This window comes from Anarhichas minor, unplaced genomic scaffold (genome assembly GCF_050575085.1).
Source record: "Anarhichas minor isolate MPS153535 unplaced genomic scaffold, ASM5057508v1 ptg000051l, whole genome shotgun sequence".
In the NCBI taxonomy this organism is placed as follows: Eukaryota; Metazoa; Chordata; class Actinopteri; order Perciformes; family Anarhichadidae; genus Anarhichas; species Anarhichas minor.
The window spans coordinates 4,488,485-4,508,805 of record NW_027466497.1 but is presented as its reverse complement, the minus strand read 5'-3'; the positions used below and the strand labels follow the sequence as shown (position 1 = coordinate 4,508,805).

The following is a 20,321-nucleotide window of genomic DNA, read 5'->3' as shown; positions in this document are numbered from 1 at the left end:
AAAACAAGTAAAGAGCTACGATGGCTTGAGTGGATTTTTGTCATTTTTAACAGATCTTGTTGGGATTTATCTTTATAATAGTTTATTGTATATGTTGTTGTTTTGTTGTGCCTATTTCTGTTAATTGCAACATTTAGCCCAAACGAACCGGAAACGTGGAATGGCCTTCAAAAGAAAGGTTGTAACATTGTTAACTTACACAAAAAAGAAACAGATATGTGGGCAATCCAATACCCACAAAGAAACACTCAAAATAATTACATACATAGATACATGTTAGTTCTTAAAACGTTTCAATAAACTACAAAACGCTTGTTTTTCATTTGGGTTATATTATTTTGAAAAATTAGGACATTTTGTTGAATGGTCTACCGGAAGCTGTAGCGACCCGTAGTGTCGCTGCAGTGTTGCGCTTTTCCTGTTTACGGGCGGGAAGAGCGAACGTAGCTGACGAGGCGACTGTGTTTAAAATCGACAGCACGTTTTAGTTTTAAATTCTCCTCAATGCTCACGGTTTGCAGGTTTTAAATGATACACGGGGCATTGGATACGTTTTAAGTGGGACCGTTGCTGGAAACTATAGGGATATATTTTTTGGAGAGTGCAGAACAGATGGAGGATCCTCCTGCAGATTCTGGTGGTGGTGAAGGTGGTGGTGGAGGAGCGGAGGGCCCCACGGTGCAGGTGGCAGATATCTGCTGGCCGAAGGGGGCTCTCCCTCTGCGGCTCCTGGAGTGGAAAGTCAAACCCGGGTCTCTGGTGAACCTGGACTCCGTGCTCGCTCTCTGCGCTCCCATACCCCCGGAGGAGAAGAAGAAGGGGGCACAGGCGGCCAGGCTGCCAGAGAGAAAGGTGAAGTCGGACCGTGCTGGAGTAGTCAAGGAGCTATGCTGTCAACTTGGGCAAGTCATACCTCCCGGGTAAGTCAGTCTGTTGAGAGGCTGCAGGTCCAACATGTCTGTTGTAGTGACCACCTGTAGTGTGACGCTAGCTAGCTAACGAGCTAACATTGCTATGCGTGCTAAGTAACGTTAGCTTGTTTGCTAGCAGTACCAGCATCAAGTCAGTCAACATAAACAAGCAAACGTTTGGCCAAAACTTTCAAAATAAATTAGTGTTGTTTTTAGATAGTTTGTCTCTGCACATTTCTAGTCGTTGCAGTTATAGTGGGCATGAAAACCAGCTGTAAGTAAACATTACATGCGGTCTTATTTGTCAGTTTGATAAAATCGCAATCACGCTTACAGCCAAAACATGTATACGCTTTTATTTTGAAGGCGTAATCACGTGAAGAAGTACGACGGGTAGTTTGACAGGTAGAGGACTGGCGCGAGGCAGCTGCTGTCCCATGTAGTTTGAACTGAATACCAGCATATGTACTATTCAGCATAGTTTTTAAACATTCATCTGACATCAATTAACATTTTATATCTCTTGATTTAAAACTTTTGATGTCACGCCTGTGTAAAAAATAAGTGTTGCCTTCAGGTGCCCCTTGTAAACTTCTACTCCTGGCTGTGAAAGTCCCTGCTGCTTGTACAGTATAAAAATAGTGTATAATATGTATAGTAAAATGAAAACTGTCAAAAGTGCCTGTCTGTGGTGTCTTAATTACAAAGCAAAGCAACTGTGCGCCAAGCTCTTCATTATTGTAAATTTGGACATTATTAGTTGACTTGATTTACAACTTGTTCTCAAAGTAAAATCACTTCCCTGTCACTCAAAGCAAATCGTTAACTTATAGTTTTAAGGCTCACGGCTAATCTATGATAAATCTAATCTAATAAACTGAATTTACACCAAGGCCTTGCATGCCATGAAGCAAATGTTCATATACTGAGAATCCTGCCAACAGACGGGACTATGGAATGCACTATCACTGGTTTATTGTAAAGTACGTATTTACACTAACATTTGTTGTCTTTTTTTCAGGGGTGTCGTCGTCCGAATAGAAGAATGCAGCCATCCAATAGTAATGAAGGGTTTATGTGCCGAGTGTGGCCAGGACCTGACTCAGTAAGGAAATCCAAAAACACAGCCACTTTTATTTTAATACCGAAACAGAAATATCTTTTCAATTTCATGTTCAATGTTCAGATAATATATGTTTTGCTCACACTATGACCCTCACAATGCACGGACCTGATTGCAAAAACATCTCTACCAAAAGAATGTAACATTTAATGCTTACATTTTCACACACGTCAACTGACATTCAATTTTGAGCTGATTAATAATTGATCTTTTTAAGGATGTTATGTTCCTGTGCATCCAAACTAACTGACTGTATCTGACCCAAAGTATTCGTGGTGGCTTCTTTATTATTTGATACCATCAGGTGGCACCAGAGATCACACAGAGAGAGTTGAATACAACTGAGGTCATAAATCAAGTGCTCCCACTCTGCTCTCTCCTGCTGTCCATTAGATAAAGACGTAAACATGTGCAGCTGTCGCTTAGAGTCTAAGAGAAGCTGCATTTGTTGTTGTTTTTATTGATGTAAAGAGCCAGTAGGCTGTTGACTGTGAGGGAAAAGTTGTTTTTGAACGTTTGCATTATACATTACACATGATGAGAATGACAGTGAAATATTTTACAGCAGGGATGACATGTTTTATATATTAATAGACAAACAATCAACCAAAACCACTTGCTAACTGTGCTCGCTGCTCTTAAATAGTTTGTGGAAGCCCCTATTCTATTCAGTCACAATATGTTCAAGGACCTGAGAGATACTCAAACCACAAAATCCATCACACCCACTCTTTCTTCTTCTTCTTCTTCTTCTTCTTCTTCTTCTTCGTCTTCTTCTTCTTCTCAGGCTGCAGGGCACGAATGGGAACCAGCAAACTCCCATCTCCACGGCAACCGTCTCCATGGTGCACAGTGTCCCCGAGCTGATGGTCAGCTCGGAGGTGAGTCATGTGATGGGGATGCATATATACATCAAATGATTACAAATTTCCTGGTGAATTTCAAGAATTTCCTGGTGGAAAGTCTTGTTACAGTATTCAGAACACGCAACTGTCAGCTGAAACAAACGATAACAACATAGTCATGGATGAGAGTCTGTTCAAGTCTCAGTTTGTATCGATGTCAAGTTTAAAATATGCAGTTAATACGTCAACAAACACCTGAACATATTGTACCATATCTAAGGTGGATGTGTAGGATTGCTCATTATCTCGTTAACCCCTATGCTCCAGGACTAGTTCCATTTAACTAAATACAAATGTTTAGGCAATTACATGCAGCTTGCTACCCAGACCAGGTCACACACACACACACACACACGTTCACCACAAAGCTTAAAAAGATCAACAGATGGAAGCTAAAACCAATGCGTGACATTCTGGTAACACACGCTTTGTTAATAGTGGTGTGGTGGTTGCTCATTCATTGTCTTCATTCACTCCCAAAAAGCAAGCAGAACAGCTGGGCAGAGAAGACCAGCAGAGACTCCACCGGAACAAGAAGCTGGTCCTGATGGTGGATCTGGACCAGACGCTGATCCACACCACTGAACAGCACTGCCAGCGTATGTCCAATAAGGTATTCCTCAGTCACGCCGCTCTTCTGTACTGTCTTCACTGTGATGGAGAGGGCACAGAGGCTCGACCTTTGTACTCCTAACTTTGTAAAATGTAAAGTTCTATTTATTTCATTCATGTTTCATGTGAACAACTGGGTGCAACAATGTAAACGCCTTCCAGGAGAGTCGATGTCGTCCCCGTATTTAAAGTTTTGCGTCGTTCCCTCTCTATGACAAAACATAAAGACTTTAGTTTCAAGAGCTACATCACTTTAATGGCAAAGCCTCAATAGAAATGAATGTCATGCTGTAAATTGCACACTTTTGGGTCACTCTCCATTTATCATTATAAACAAGACTACTACTTTGCGTTGACAGTTTTCAGCCTGTCAGCATTATTTTAACCGAAGTTCGTATTCAAAATCTTCCTTTTAAGAGCAGACGTTGAGGCATTGCGTCATAGTTAACACATTTTTTTTTGTTATTCCCTTCAGGGTATTTTCCACTTCCAGCTCGGGCGAGGAGAGCCGATGCTCCACACACGACTGCGCCCACACTGCAAGGCTTTCCTGGAAAAAATTGCCAAACTCTATGAGTTGCACGTCTTCACGTTCGGGAGCCGCCTTTATGCACACACCATTGCTGGTAATGGACTCTTTTTCTTTTACATTTTACCGAACATTGTCAGCGCCGGTTACATGAATCCACAGTTTCATTGGTATGGAAATGTGACAGTTTGGTCTTTTACTTGTACTGCCCGTCGCTGTCCATAAGAGGGAAGTGTCCGCTCATGTTTTGAGCTGACTTTATGCTGGATCACTGTTGGGCATCTAAAGTCTCTGTGTGTCATCTGCAAGCACTTTGAACCACTTTAAAAATGTAGCAGTGGTGCTGCTCTTTAAAATGCATGTCAACACTTTGGCTGGTAACAAGGTACACAAGACAACCCGTCCTATTCCTAGTCCTTTCTAGTTTTAGCAGCGTATGTCTGGCAGCTGACTAATGTTGGTTTCCTTCGAGATGAAAATATTCCTGTTTATGATTTAAGGCTGGATTATATTGAAGTGAAGGTAGTTTGTTTATATGCTGTCTTTTTGGTATTCAGGGTGCACTCCTTCATCGTACTGTATTTAATAGAAGCAGCCTTGGCCCAGCACTGTTCTGCCTCCACATAATGAATGTTTAATGCATTTTGAATTAGATTGCTCGACTGGCATTGTTCAGGCCAGTGTTCCAGCTGTTGACAACTTCTTTTGCGATTATAGAACAGGCTGTTCTAAAAATGGGCAACGGGGTGGAGTTGAGTCGGGCCACCTTTCACTCGAAGTGCCCTCATTCGTGCCTAAATTTGAGCCTTAATATGATTTAAATAGGTTTTGAACAGTTATATTAAAAACCACATCCTGTACAGTTGTCCTGAACGGAGGAATTAGCTTTTGAGACTAAACCAGTTCTTTGTACCAGGCTGTAAACATGTTTAAATAAAGCATTTTAACATGGGGCTCGATGGGGATTGACTCGCTTTTGGTGCCAGCCTCGAGTTGCCATTTCTCAGCTCTTCCCCGTTGGCTTCATTTCTCAGCGCTGACGGTTGCTGCTTGGGTTAAAGGAGCTGCAGGTCTCTATCCACAGCCGAGGCCGAATCAGTCTGCGTGCTTCTTTAGACACGGCGATGAAAAGCCTGAGACTGTTTTCGATGCTGGGCGAAAGGTAGTGGCAAGGTTAACACGGGAGGGAAGGCTTTTCTCTTCATGAGAGGATGGTTTTGTTAATGTGTCGTGGAAATAAAATGGCACGTTTTGTTGCAGGCGCTGTAGAATTTGTATCTTTGCAATAGAAATGAAATACCCACTGTGACCTTGGAGAGGAAGATTGCAGATACCGTTGAATGTGCACTCACCTTCTCTTCATATCGCCCCTCAATCTTCCCTTTTTTTAGGCTTTCTGGATCCTGAAAAGAAGCTGTTCTCTCATCGGATCCTTTCCAGAGATGAATGCATCGACCCTTTCTCCAAGACGGGGAATCTTAGGTACTAAATGAATTTGCTGTGTCATCTGTTAAAGCACAAAAAGGCTCTAAAGCTCACAGCATGTCTCGTTCGGTAACGATGGAACAGTTGGTGGATGATCCACACCGCTTGTTGGCAGCAGTGACTTTATCCAAATTGTTTCCTCGCTTCTGTAATCGTTATCGTGGACATTCTGTCCATATTGTCAGTGATTGTTGCCGAGCACAAAGAGGAGAGATCTATTATTCTCTCTCAGTGTTGCTGCCTGCAGAACGGCTGTCTATGACATCTCCTTGCAAATAAAATAACGAACAATTGTGCTGATGGTGTAAGAAATATTGAAGTGCCTCTTATTTTGATTCATAGCTAAACACAGTCTCGGTCACTGCGAGCTCACTACAGCCACAGAGAGATAAATAACCGCCTCGCCGTGTTCATCTGGATTCAGTTTGTGCTGTGATCTTCCTGACAGGAATCTGTTCCCGTGTGGCGACTCCATGGTCTCCATAATCGACGACCGAGAGGACGTGTGGAAGTTTGCGCCTAACCTCATCACCGTGAAGAAATACATCTACTTCCAGGGCACGGGGGACATCAACGCTCCGCCCGGATCACGGGAAGCTCAGATGGCAAAGAAAGGTACAGTGTCCACTCGTCTTTGTGTGCTTTCACACCTGTAGTGAGGTTCATTTGGTCCGGGAACAAGGGGAATAAAATACATGCTTGGTTGCATTTTAGTTGTGGTCCGGTTCCTGTTCACACTGCCTCTTTGTTTTTTATTCTTTTAAACAAACCCAGAGGAGCAAACATGAAGCTACACAGACTCGCGGATAACTTTTTTAACTACTTTTGGCAAATGTCATCTTGCAAATGAATTCCATTGGCTGACAGAAGTTTGTGCAGCACTTCAATGCTTCTGATCTCTGTATTTATGTTCTTTGGTGTCACAAAAAGCTAATGAAGAAATAACTTGTCATAAGCATCATTAATATTATTAGACTGCAAATCGACCGTGTGTCATGATGACTAACGGGGGGAGAGAGGCAGAACTGTACAAAAGTGTGCATGAGGCGTCTCCACATACCTCGCCACAAACGTTCTAATGGACTAAATGAACTGACAAAGTAGTCTGATGCAAGCACAGCAGTTTTAACTGCATCCTTTCAGATCCGTTCGGTTATTGGTCTTCGCCACGATTTCGATTGACGGCTTTCACATCGTTAAAGTGGACCACACGGGTTCGCAACCTTTTGATAACATGATGCATTTGTTGAAAGACCCTTTGAGGACAAAGTTGCTGACGGTTTATGCAACACTGAGTAGAACCAGTACTTCCAGTACTATGCACACTTCCCTGTGAGAGGCACTTTTAGCTGAAGTTAACGAGCAAGTCGGTCCAGTGGCTTCGCTGAGCTCTTATGCTGAACGTTACAGAGGCACAGAGTTTACTTTATCTCACTGACATTGCAATAGGAAGACGGATTCTGAGCACACTGTTGAAAGATTCAATGCAATTTATGAAGTTTTAATTGGTGATGCATTGGGGCCTTGTTTATTGCCTCAGTGCTGTTAAAAATTTGATTTGGAGAACACTCATAGTTTAAGTCCCACTTGGATATCGGATATTATTTATTTCGATTGTGATGTAAAATATCCTTATTAATGTTAGCTACCATGTGAGTGAATATGGCCTGAATATCTGGTTGACGCTTCGGATTTCTTTTGGACATTTATGTATGTACAAATTATATATTATATAAATTAGGGATCTTAGTAATTAACTCTTAACTGACAATAATAATTTTAAAAAACGGTTAAAAGAAATATTGAAAATTTAAGAAAGCTGAAAGGAGAATAGCTGGACCACCTTAAAGTCTGTGTGAGTCTGAGCTGGATTTGTTGCTAACTTCGGGGCTAACCCTCTTAACTTAAACCAGCTGGTGGCAAACATGATACAAGAGCTTGTCTTTGGTCCTAAAGAGTTGTAGCATTCATAAACTGTGTACTCCCACTGCGCTGCCGCGTTCACAGGTGTAACGTTACTATAACGCTAAACTATATGGTGCGGTGCACACTTAGTGGGAAAGTGGCTGCATGTTTCCAGGACGGTGCACACGACACTGTAACGCCCACACTGCAGCTGCTGGTAAATGATGGAGTTAACGTGTTAGTGCATCGGCTTGTGAGGCTCTTCAACCACAGCATTCCTGCATGCAAGGCAGTGGCACTAATCGCTTAATGATTAGTTAACAAGGGTCGGCTGTCGGTCATAAAACAAATTCAGAAATAGCATCTTACTGTAAATGTCATCAACACTGCACCACCTGCTTCCTGAGTTTACATGATGAGCCTCCACACCTCTATCCACCAACCTCCTCCCGAATCACACGTACCTGTCGATAAACACGGACAGACCTTTCCCCTCTGTACGTCCCTCTGGGCTGAACTCGCAGTGTGATTCTCTTCATTATCATCGCAGGAAACGAGCTGCTTGGAGCCAGCCAGTGTGTCTCCGTGGGGACTTTTGTAGGAGCCCTTCATTTACACCCACTCTCAGGCTGTTACATCAGTAACTGATAACTCGTGGTTGTACTCATCCCATGTAACAACAATCCGCCTGGCTCAGCAATGTTGTTGATGCACTGAAAAGAGACTGGAGGGTTGGTCATGTGGTTAAAACACCAGCTTCAATTTGCCCAAAGCTGATTTTGTCCAATGCAAATACAAACTGCTGGAATATGACGTGTTTTACCTCTCTCGCTGCTTTGTAAGTCAAATAGTTTAAGTTAACATGTTCTAGTAATCTCTGTCACATGACCAAGACATTTACATAAAGGATTTGACTAAATCAGCAATTCTCTTGATGACAGCTACTGTATTTTTTTTTTACTGTATTTGTATTTCTAAAACAAATGCATTATGAAATAAAAAACAGTCTCCATTGATGGGATGTGGAGTTTGTGAATTAAGACAAAATATACATTTTGAAGTAATACATGATTTTTGGTCAGGAAGTAAAGCATCTTTCAAAACAAAGCAGGATTAGGAAGGCGCTTGATTCTAAAAACAGCTTATCTTAAAAAATGCATAATTATTATTTTGTGGCCACACTAGTGCAGCACAAGAGGCTGGAAACACAAGAATGACTTGTGAAAAGTTGAGGGCAGCGAGTGAATCAAAACTGTCAAGTTTGGTCCGCTGAGATGTACTAAAACGTTTCATAGAATAATCACCCGACTCAGCAGTTCCCTTCAGCTCTGTGTGCGTTCATCACTGCGAGCGACCCCACGTCACCGTACACATGACAATGTAAGTTCTATCTCATCTATAAATGAGAGGATACTCCAAAAAAGCAGTTTTTTTTTCAGGTTTGCCTGTCTCAGTATCCGTACCAGTGTCTTGTGGATGACTCTGTGTTGTCGACAGGCTGCCACTTGAGAGTTTTATTTCACGCTCAAATAGAGTCACTTGCACTGGAGTGACTCCGTGTACCCAGAGGACTCTACAGCAAGAGTCGTCTGCCAAACACGGGCAGCCAGAGCAGCTCAAATCTGAGTTGTTACTTTGGTAGAATGCACTCGAGTGAAATGTTAGGAAGGTTATTATGAAGAGGGCTCTAATCACAAGCTCACAGACCTCCCCGAATGCATTAGTGCCAAGCACATGATGAAAAGGGCCACAACGGTCACTGCTAGTGAGGTTTTATTGTGTCAAATGGTTTGTGAAATCTAAACCAAACTGTGCTGCACACTTCATATCAGGTCGTTTAAAAGATCCTGATGTAAAATGACTTAATTGTCTCCAGAATCCAGGTTTATGGTGTCTGCTGCTTCTGTTTTTCTTTGCACTAGAACTGAGCTACCATGCTGTACCAAACAATTACCATTTACTAGTGAAGTATCTTGTATCTGCAGCTGTCCATACTTCTACCTCACCTATTGGTTGCGTGATTGCTTTGTCTTCTTCCAGCAGGAGGCCCGTCGAGTCGACCAGCAGAGAGCACAGAACCGGTAGTGACGCCGAACGCCGATGAGCAAAATAATGGCCCCAGGAAAAAGGCGAAAGACCCCAGCTTTTCTGGGAAGGAGGAGTCCACGACATCTCCGTCTTCTCAGGGAGTACCAGCGAATGAACGGACGCACCCCACAGGGGCCGTGGAGGATGAATCGGGACAAGGTAAAGGGTCAGAGACCGAGGCGGAGTCTGGGCCGCCGTCGAGGGAAACTCAGGTGGGCGACGGTAAGAATGTTAAGGAAGAAGATAGCAACAGGACACTGGTGACACAAGAGGCGCAGGACGGTGCAAACTCCTCGGCACCGAGCCACGAGCCCAACAACCTCGACTTTGATCTTTCTAGTGACAGTGACAATGACTCCATTACAGAAAAGCCTCCCTCATCAGAGAGCGATAGTGAAGCCAAGTCGTGCCGGGCAAAGAAATCTGGGCAGGAAGGAGTCGCACCTGGCGATGGGGAAGGGGACAGCAAAGGCCGGGGTGAAGGAGAAACCAGCGCTGACACAGCAGAACCGTCAGAAGTTCTCCTCCCAGACCCCGAGCTGGGAAACGGCTGCTCAGACCGGAGAGAGCCAGAAACGGAGTCGCAGAATAGCGAACAATCCGGGGTCACCATGGGGGAGGAGCTGCTGGACCAGAGCATGGAGGAGGAGGAGGAGGAGGAGGATGAGGAGGATGAAGCCGATATCGACCAGGATGATCACCTGATCTACCTGGAAGAAGTGCTGGAAAGGATCCACGCCGAGTACTACGCACGCTACGAGGCCTACCTGAGGAAGGAGGCCCCCGAGACGCCGGACATGCGCAAGATTTCCCCGGAGCTGAAAAGCAAGACGCTGGCGGGCACCACGATAGTGTTCAGCGGCCTGTACCCGACCAACTACCCCATGGAGAGGACCCGCGAGTACTACCACGCCAAAGCACTGGGGGCCAAGATCGGCAAGCATCTGGTTCTTAACTCCCAAGATGCCGATCAGACAACGCATCTCATCGCAGCAAGAGCCGGTACGTAGAAATGTATGTATGCTGTTAAACATACATGCAGTAGTAGCATTGTCTGTTCTATTTGATAATGAATTGGTCTTTTCAAGGTATTATTCTCAAACATAGTTTTATAAAATCTGTTTTAAACACAAGTTCCTTTTAGAGCCCGACTGATGGATTTTGAGGACTTTTCAGAGCCTTTAGTACTTCTTTCTGACCGGAGTATTTTCATTTTTGTTCCTTTTACTGAACATAGTTGAGGTTTTTTTTTAATAGCCGTTTGCTGGAACTTTTTTGTAATTAATGCAAGTTATGGTTTGCTAATGAGGCTAGAATTCAAGAAGGGTCATGTTAGGATTGTTTAAATGCCAGATATACTGACATATTGGCAGGTTTGTGTGTCTCAGTCCTTGTTAAAATAAGCAGAGATAATTGAGATGGAATACACTGTCATAAGGTCAGCCATTCCAGCACTGATTGCCTTACACTTTCTTGGGGTCAAGAAAAAGTCATAATCTATTAATAAGAGAAGTCACAGGCCTGTTTAAAGGTGAAGGCTCTATCTGTCTCTGTGCCTCTCACCCGTGGGCATGTTTGGAAGTTCTCCTGCTCACTTGTGGCCAACAATGAATGAATGCAGCTTTAAATAATAAAGCTCACAATTGATTTACGTTCCTTGAGGCTGCTGCGTCTCTGTAATAAGACCCGCTTGATTGACAGAAGCACAGCTCGCTGCATTTCTGACATTCGATTACCATTTGAAGGCTGGAGGCTGTTTGTGTTTCTCTCCCCCATGGATGTAATCTGCGGAGGCTAGTTTTTAATTTTCAGGCTAAGATTATGCAGAAGTGATGTACTGACTTGATAGACAAACCTGTTTGTTGCAAAATGTCCTGTGTTGCTGTGTTGATACGGTACGGATGACGTTGTTTTAAGCGCTGCAGTCATACTCCTTCTGGTAGTTCGCAAGTTACAATCAATACAACTGAGGACTCATCCCCGTGACACTGAAAATGTCAAAGCGGCTTCTCGCCTGCGATTCTGTCTGAAGAGCAGCAGAAAGCGGATTCACGCCGGTATTGCTACCAAATCCAGTTTACCTTCTGCAAAACAAGCACATGAGGTGGCCCCGAGGCCCCGTTGCCTCGGCTCTCCGCTGTGAGCAGCACTCGGCCATCACTCGTCTTGTGCGTCAGACGGAGAGAAAAATCAGCCGCAGATGGAAAGCGGGGTCAATACGAGCAGTAGGTCGGTTAATGTGGAAGGAGCTGCTGAGAAGCAGCACGTTTGACACATATTTCTCTTAAAAACTCTCCGATTTATATGTTCTCTTTGCTGTTATATCTTTCACAAGGTATTCATACGATGAGGTGTTACAGATGTAAGAAGGCTTTCTTAAAAAGCTCCTGCCTTGAATTTAGGTGGTGGACGATATGGCTTTTAAATGATTTCATATTTCAGGGTGTACAGTTAGTGTTACTATAGTGTTACTATAGCGTTGACAGAGAATGGCTGGTACATTTTTTTTTTCATCTACCAGCCAGATTGGCCGGTAAGACAAAAGGTTCATTTTGAACCGTGTATGTAATCGTGTAAAAACAACCTTGTTTCAAGGATTCAATTTAGTGTCTCTAACATCAATGAGACTCATTCAAGCAGAAACACTACTCTCTGTGGATTCAACCAAACACGACACGGCTCTCTGGATTCCTAAGAACACTATTGAGTTGGCTGAAAAGTGAAAAGAAAGTGACTCCAAAAGAGACGTTTTCCTTGTTATCTTTCCAATAATATTGACCGGGCAATTATTTTGTGTGTGTGTGTGTGTGTGTTGTTTTGGTAATTGATTGTCAGGTCGAAACCTGTTCTCATTTTCCTCTTTCCTTCCTGTCACCCAGGCACCGAGAAGGTCCGTCAGGCTCAAGGCTGCAAGCACCTCTATGTTGTGAACCCCGACTGGCTGTGGAGCTGTCTGGAGCGCTGGGAGAGGGTGGAGGAGCAGCTGTACCCGCTGAAGGAGGACTGCTCCAAGATGCCACGGTAAAGGACTCAAAATGAGCCTGTGGTCTTACAGGCCACTTCAAACCCAGTACATGTGAACTGATGACCTGGAAAATACTTAAATAATGCATCAAAATCTGATATATTTTTTTCTTCTTGTCTGTTCAAGGAGCAACAGTCCGGCAGTATTCCCTGACATTCAGGGTTCCCTGCAGGCGCATGTTTTCCACCCGGCTCCCATCCACCACAGACCTCTGCCTCCAGCCCCCGAGGTTCGAACCTACGACCCCGTCACGGGGAAGCTGATCCGCAGGGGCCCTCAGGTGCCACGGCCGCCGTCCTACCTCCAGGCACCGGGGCCTCACGGAGAGCAGTCTTGTCTCAGGTAAGGAACAGAAGTGGAACCGTGCAATAAAATGATAAGATACCGATATACAACTTTCTTCTTCTGGCGGGCAAACGGCAGGATTTTTTGAAATCGAAAGCATTTTCAGTTTGATAGTAAATGCTCACGTCTTTCAAACTTCGCTTGTAGTCTTCAAGCCCGAGCTGAGATGACCCGGATGACATAACGGAGCTCCTCTGGAGCCACATAAGACGTTACACAACAGTCTTCACAGGCGGAGGGGTGCTCCTCAGTAGTGTTGTCACGATACTTGACACAACATTGAGGGCACACAATTTTAGATCCTTATTAAAAGATAAATAGCAGCGTGTTTGTCAACTCGCTGTCGCAGGGAAGAGAGAACAGAAAGTGCAGCTGGTACCCGAGTGTGAGTGTATGTGTGTGTATATATATATATATATATATATATATATATATATATATATATATATATATATATATATATATATATATATATATATATATATATATATATACTGCGGAAAATAAGTTTTGAAACCGCAGTCTGGCTGTGCTGTGTCAGACTTACAGTATATTTTAGCAGTTAATAATCACAGGCCATTGTTTTAAAAGCTCACAGCTGATGTTATGTTTCATTTAGCAGTTAATTGAACACGCTATAGTGCTGCTAACATGTAAACTAATGCTTTAGTTACAAAGAAGAAGAGCGTCACACCGTGAAACGGGGATATAGTTATTGTACCGTGACAATCTCCTACCATTACAACTATGTATCCAATGTATTTGACAACACTACTCCTCAGTGATGGGTAAACTGATGGTTGATTGTATCATCGGTGCAGTGTTTGCCCCCGACAATACTTAATGCATTGACAGAAAGAGTAGACAATAGACATCATGTTCCACTGCAACCAGTAAAAACCCTTGTGGGTAGCGCAGAACTAAAGCGTGTAAATAAATAAATAAAATAAAGATGTGAGTTATGCAATTGATGGTTCTCTGTAATGTATTGACTGCAGAATGGCTTCTAATAGATCTTAAATGTATTGATTTGTCCTCTGGGCCTCATTTCCATCGCTCCCTTCTCTGTGAAGTAAAGCAGTAGTCGGCGCAGCGCTATTCTACTTTATGAATTACAGTCAGTGGAGATGAGACAGCAGCGTCTTCAGCTATCCACTGAGGCACAATAACACCCACCCCACAACAGAGCTTTTTATTGTCGATAAAACGATCCTCCAAACTCGTGTTGTTTTTTCTGCACTTTGGGTCGTAAATAACATCCTAATTAAACTCAGGTCACTTTATACGACGAGGGCGAAAATGTAAAATACTAATCTTAAAAAATGTTTTATGCTCATCCACTTGTATATATATATTTGATTTTCCAGTCATGTCCTCATTTAGTTTTCATCAACAGTTTGACAAGGAAGGCCTCACAGTTCCACAAAGTCACCTCGGTGACTCCGTCTGTCAATCATCTCTCAGTCACACATGCTGAATGTTTCCTCTCTGTGTGTATCGTACTGTTTTTTCACACAACTCCAGAGGATTAAAAGCTAAACTAACCATCTTTTTCTTTCTGCTGAACAGTCACGGTCATTTGAATATGTCTTATGATGACACTAATTAATAATCGCACACATGGAATATAACTGGCCCACATAATTCATGGGTTGGAGGCACAGCAGAGTTTTCAGCGAGTTGCATGAACTTGGATTTAATCATCAAAGAAGATCTGTTCAATTAAGTGCCGCCAGGAGGAAACATGGAACCTTCCTCTCCCCACTTGCATACGATTTGCATCTAATGGGCCCCGGTTTCAGAGGGAGAGCCTTCACATCTCCCATCGTTGGTTTCCAGCCTCAACCGCCGCTCTTTCACCTCGCACTCCGCATCCGCATATAGTCTGTGCTGTGAGGAAAAAGTGCTGATTATGTATGATCAGTGCTTGCAAATGAATGTTGTTCCTCTTGCGATTCCTGTGAAGACGGCCCTCCTTTTTATTAATTCTAAAGATGATAACCCTTTATAATTTATTCGTCTTTCTGTCTATTTAAGCATCTAGCTTATTAGTCCATTTTAGCTGCACTAAAGCGGTTCACATTCATCGTGTTGTTTTATGCTCATCTGTCCGTCATGTTACCACAGGGGAACTTCACAGAGCCAGCAAGATGAGGCGGCGGGGTCCAGCCAGGACAACGAGCAGCCGGGACCGTCCCGTCGGAAACGACAGCCGAGCATGTCGGAATCTATGCCTCTATACACGCTCTGCAAGGAGGATCTAGAGAGCATGGACAAAGAGGTACGTTAGCCTGGTGTCGCTCTGCCCTCATAAGCAAACAAAAACTGCCTAAAAAGGCTGGAGAGCCTGTTGCATGTTACAATTTGATTATGTCTTCATACTGTTGTACTTTCCCTTATTGTTATGCGCCAATCACTAAGTCACATTCCTTGTATGTGCAATCATGCTTGACACGGACTACCTGCTGGTCTGTAAGAAAGGCTGCGAGAGACTTTATATATACGGTTACCATGACATACTCTTGTCTCAGCAGTGACTCTGCGTGGTTTTTCGAGACTTCAATTTCCATCGCAGCCTCACAGCAGGGGTATAAGTGCATCCACCTGCATTATTATTGCTGCGCGTCGGAGGGCCGAGCGGCACCAGTCCCCGCAATCAAACGGGCTTTCTCGATGTCGCCACGAGCGCCTCGATTGTCGGAGGACTTGCTGTGTTTCACTTTGAGTGTAGATGCAAACCTCCTACGTTTCTTCCACTCCGACTTAACTTGAGCTGATGTGAGCCTTCTGGTCTGCTCGCTTTTGGTGGTCAGTCTACTTTATATAATTAAGGATATTTGTGTAGTCGGGCAGCAAGGGCTTTTAAGGTTTTTGTGTCCTTGCATCATTTTGTGGTGATGTTTCAGGTCGACTTCCTGTGTCTCTAGTCTTGTCATTCGTTTGTACGCGATGTGTCTTAGTGTTGCATCTTCCTTACGTTTTTACGCCGTGCCACCTATTCTGATATTCAAATCCTTACATCAGTCTACGCTCTGCGTTTCGTATCGACAGGTGAAGTGATTACGAACGTCTGAGTGCTCTGAACCTCCCACTTGGATAATACTCTTTAATGGAGTCTGGATTCTGCTAATGCATCAGTGGGGGAAAAATGTGCAAAGTGGATCCTTGAGATCTGTCAAGGGCCACTCGGCGGGTGATTATTCTGAAGAAAGAGCTTCATGGCTTGTTCACGTGGGACATGACACGTGACGAGCCATGTTTGAGGCGAAGTCACGTGTTGGTCGGTGGTAATTATTTACTTTCAAAAGGTAGCGGTATGCAACATTCTGTTATACAAAGTGCTGTTTATTATTATGAATCTGATTCACTATATATTAAAGCCATCTTAAAGCTACACAAATTGATATTGACAACGGATGAAATGACTGCGTGTAAAATAGAGATTCACCGATATCGTATACGTATCAGGGCCGATCCTGACTCATATAGCAGGATCAGTGACAGTGGGGTTGATCTATGTATAATTAAAAATATAGCCATGTATATGCTAAACTTAAAAAACAATTCATCTTTTGATTAATAAATAACAAATCAATACATTAAGTCAATCCTCCCCATAAGGATGGAACACAGGTTATAGATCCTGCTAGGAAACACTACTTGAAGTTAAAGTTAATTGAATAATCAGGACGTCGGTGTGATTGGTCATGCTTTAAATGACGAACCGAATCCTGTTATTGGGATGCAAAACAGCCGGCCCGGTTATTAACTCTGAAGTTAAGTGACTCTGTAGCTGCAGGCGACGGCTCAGCCTGAGAACTGCTGTGCGTTGCCTTTTCTGGAAATAGACTTTCTTCTCTTTTTTTTTCTCTCCTACACTTATATGTTTGAAGGAGATGCAAATATACTGACATAGAAAACAGCCAAAGCAAACGGCTGTTTAACATTTCTCTTTTTGTTTTATATCCATATCTCTAAGCTTTCAAGAGGCCGATGATAAACATGTGTTTGAGGTTGAAGCTTCGACATACTCGTTTGATTTAATATAAATGTTGATTTATAGATAGATATTTGTCTTTGCTTATTATTTTATGTTGTTTTTGTGTCTTGGAACGACTAAAGAAAGTCACCAATGTGTACGTTAGCTTTTAGCTCTGTATTTATCCAAGCCCGACTGTGCTGCCCACGAGCTGCTAACGTAACTTAGCTCTCAGATTTCAACACGGATTTGTTGTTCACGATGTAGCATTATCGTCTCCGGAACAATGGGACACCGTTAGTCTCAAAGTCATAAATCAAATGCATTTATTTTAAAACTGGAATTAGATTATCAACAACGAGTTCATGGTATCGGAGCCTTACCTTCCACGGCTGCTCGTGAGGTCACGAGATCACACGAGTAATGTTTGTGTCGGGCTAGCCGGTGCTCTGACCAATCAGCATCCTGAGAGGAGCTACTGACCGCTGTGGGCGGGGCTTAGGTGTGTAAGGAACAACACAGAGAAGCGGCCGTTTGTTCCAAAAACAACAATGGCGGCTCCTAAAGAGGTTAGCGTAGACACAGCGTCAGTTATATCAGAACTGGACAGTATTTCTTTATTAAAAGAAGAGAGAAGAACGGCACGGAGTTTTCTCGATGTTTTCGCTCTTCTTCTTACTGACTTCAGGATGAGTTTCATGAACATCTGGTTCATCCAATCTCCTGCCAAGTATTCTTTTTTTAAGCTACCTGGCCTTTTCCAAACAGTTTCCAGTGACATTTACTGAGATGGTTCTGTGTAACACACCGTCTGGCCGGTCAGGTTAATTGTGACTCGGTGGTCCTCCCTTTCTCAGTGGCAGACGAAACAATCATCCTGGAGGTAATTGTTCTCTGTGCAGCTCCATTTGTCCGTCATTCTACGGCAGCGAAGGCAAAAAGCAGAGCGCATTTTCAAAGACCACGTCTGAGTTTGTGCCCATTAGACATGATGACGACTGCAGCAGGAAGCAGACTGGAAATTGTGTTTCTATTATTAATCTGGAAACGGTGCATTATGTCAGCGGTCGGGTCAAGCTTGTTGTAGGGTTGTGTTTGAGTTGAGGTGGTTAGACTGAAGAAGGTTCTCTCTGTTCCCTTTATTTATCGGCCTAATGCAAATGTTGTCGATATGTTGTGGTAAAGAACATCTTTGAGTCATTGGAGACCACATGGATGAATTGAATGTGTGAGGGTTTTATGGATTAATAATGGATCTCAAATCGATTTTGTCCCCACTTATGATTTGTGTTGTTTTATCACGAAAGTATGGAGGTCTCCTCTTATGAAGAGTCAATGCCACTAATGTGGTAATCTATCTACTGAATGGGGACGGCTGTGGCTCCAGGGATGGAGCGGGTTTGTGGGTCGATCCCCAGCTCCTCCTGTCCGCACGTCAAAGTGTCCTTAACCCGGATCAGCCCACTGCTCCTAAATGCTGAGGATGGGTTGAATGCAGAGGTTGAATTTCGTCTATGTGACGATTTAAACATTGTTACATATATGACATAATGTTGTGTTTTGTTGTCTTTTAGTGCAGAAGCACTTTGCTTTTAGGTTTTTGTTCAGAACTATTGTGGCTTCTCGTGGTAGCATGGACATTCATTTTCAATTTTAATTGAAGGCCCAACCTCTTTTTAATTTAGCATGATGGAGTTGGTTAATGAGGTACTCGGTGCTCACACCGGCCATTGTTCCCCAAACACCAGCAGCACTTAATGTGTTAATGTGACATTTAAAATGCTTGAGCATAAAGCGGAGTGAAGATTTTGTCTCTTCTGTTTGTGTTTGTTCCAAAAAAAAGGCACAACCCCTCTATTGGTTCAGGAAAAGCACATTTCTATTTCATTTTGAAGACTTAAAAATGCTTTTAATTTCATAATATATTAAAAATGAAAATGTCAGGTGCTCATTTTAAATGTATTAATTGTTGTGAGAGTAAAATGTACACACTTTATGAACTCAACTGGTACCGACGACTTCCAGACCAGAAACCGACCACAGACTACAGATTTACTTTATTTTGTCTATTTTGGACAATTAGCTCACCAGGCGCATTCTTCCCTCTTACTTATGGCCATTGCATATCTACTGCCAACACATGACAAGCATGGACCCAAAAAAGTAGCAGTCAAAGAGAGAAGGAACTAACATACAGCTATGCTAGCTAACGGTTAACTGCATTGTAAAAATATGGCTTAAAACTCGACAAAAGGTAAATTATTTAATGACGCCATTGGCAGGCGATCAAATAAAACGTACTGTTATCTTGTTTAATATTATTTACTTCTCCAGGTTTGAAAAAATGTTGGAAAGATTTAGGATAATTTAAATACACAACTCAACAACATTTATATAATAGTTGAATAGTTGAATTGTTGATGTTAAGTATACGTTTTTAAAGTAAAATTCATTGACAAATATCGTCCGAGACAACAACAAAAAGGTGGTGAATTAACACACTCATTAACGCAGAGAGAAAACGTCAAGCTCTAAGACTACTGCGGCAAAATGACCAGTGTAGTGCTCAAATTGCTATCAAACATGAAACCCAATTTTAAATGCACAAAACAGCGATGAAACACTGCTCGATAATGTCGATAATGTCAGATCCTTGGGGCTGACATTACCCATTTAAAGCAGCAGGCCCAAACAGGTTTTTATGTACCTGAATAAAGATAAGTGACTACGCCTTTAGGGGCTTTTTTATCGGGCAAAGTCTGTGTGTAATACAACATGGTTCATAAATTTGTGATTTGGGACGCTTACCACCACCAAGGCTGAGGAATTTCTATCATAATTTGAGGGTAGGACTATTTACTTCCTGTAAGCATAATTAAATCCTTCTGTACTGTATAAAATGTAAAGGAGTTCACTCCAAGGAAGGGTCCTTTGTAGATACACTGTATTTCAAATGTCACCCTCCTCGGACTGCCTCAGCTAAAGGTCAGCCTGTGATGTTTCAAACACTCTAGGTCTTCAGGGGCAAAGTGAAAGATCCTGTCTTAATTGGCTGGAGCAAAGTGCACATCTGAGTCAGGCAGACGGCCTTGCGTTTAAATGTCACCGGTGGTTACATGCTGGTATGTGTCAGCTTACCTGGAGCAACATGCGCACGAGTTGGCCGGCAAAGAATCCCGGCGGTGTACCAACTGGGTGACCTTTCTATGAAATTGCTGCTCTCTTGTTGGCTGTGTGACGCCTCGGACTGGCTGCATTGGCTTCCATCTTCTGCTTTCACTTACACCATAGTGCACCGTACGGACTATCGGTCATCCGTTAGATGTTGTTAGTCAGGAAAGGATGCTCTGTGTAGTCGTCTTTTCATTGAAGACAAATTAGAATGAACATATCATTAATTCAAATTCATTTGAA

At 43.0% G+C, this 20,321-nt stretch overlaps 1 protein-coding gene across 2 annotated transcripts in view; it reads left to right on the top strand.

Moving 5' to 3' along the window:
- Positions 1–407: 407 nt before the first annotated feature.
- Positions 408–20,321, top strand: part of ctdp1 (CTD (carboxy-terminal domain, RNA polymerase II, polypeptide A) phosphatase, subunit 1) — a 49,120-nt gene continuing 29,206 nt past the window's right edge. Inside the window, exons 1-11 of one of the 2 annotated variants that reach the window (XM_076112943.1) lie at positions 408–920; positions 1,933–2,016; positions 2,822–2,915; positions 3,424–3,552; positions 4,027–4,177; positions 5,472–5,562; positions 6,014–6,180; positions 9,514–10,560; positions 12,438–12,579; positions 12,710–12,925; positions 15,056–15,209. In XM_076112943.1, the coding sequence (XP_075969058.1) occupies positions 613–920; positions 1,933–2,016; positions 2,822–2,915; positions 3,424–3,552; positions 4,027–4,177; positions 5,472–5,562; positions 6,014–6,180; positions 9,514–10,560; positions 12,438–12,579; positions 12,710–12,925; positions 15,056–15,209 (2,583 nt within the window). In that variant the 5' untranslated portion in view covers positions 408–612. Of the gene's footprint in view, positions 921–1,932; positions 2,017–2,821; positions 2,916–3,423; positions 3,553–4,026; positions 4,178–5,471; positions 5,563–6,013; positions 6,181–9,510; positions 10,561–12,437; positions 12,580–12,709; positions 12,926–15,055; positions 15,210–20,321 lie in introns of both variants that reach the window. The other variant, XM_076112942.1, reaches the window with a different exon arrangement.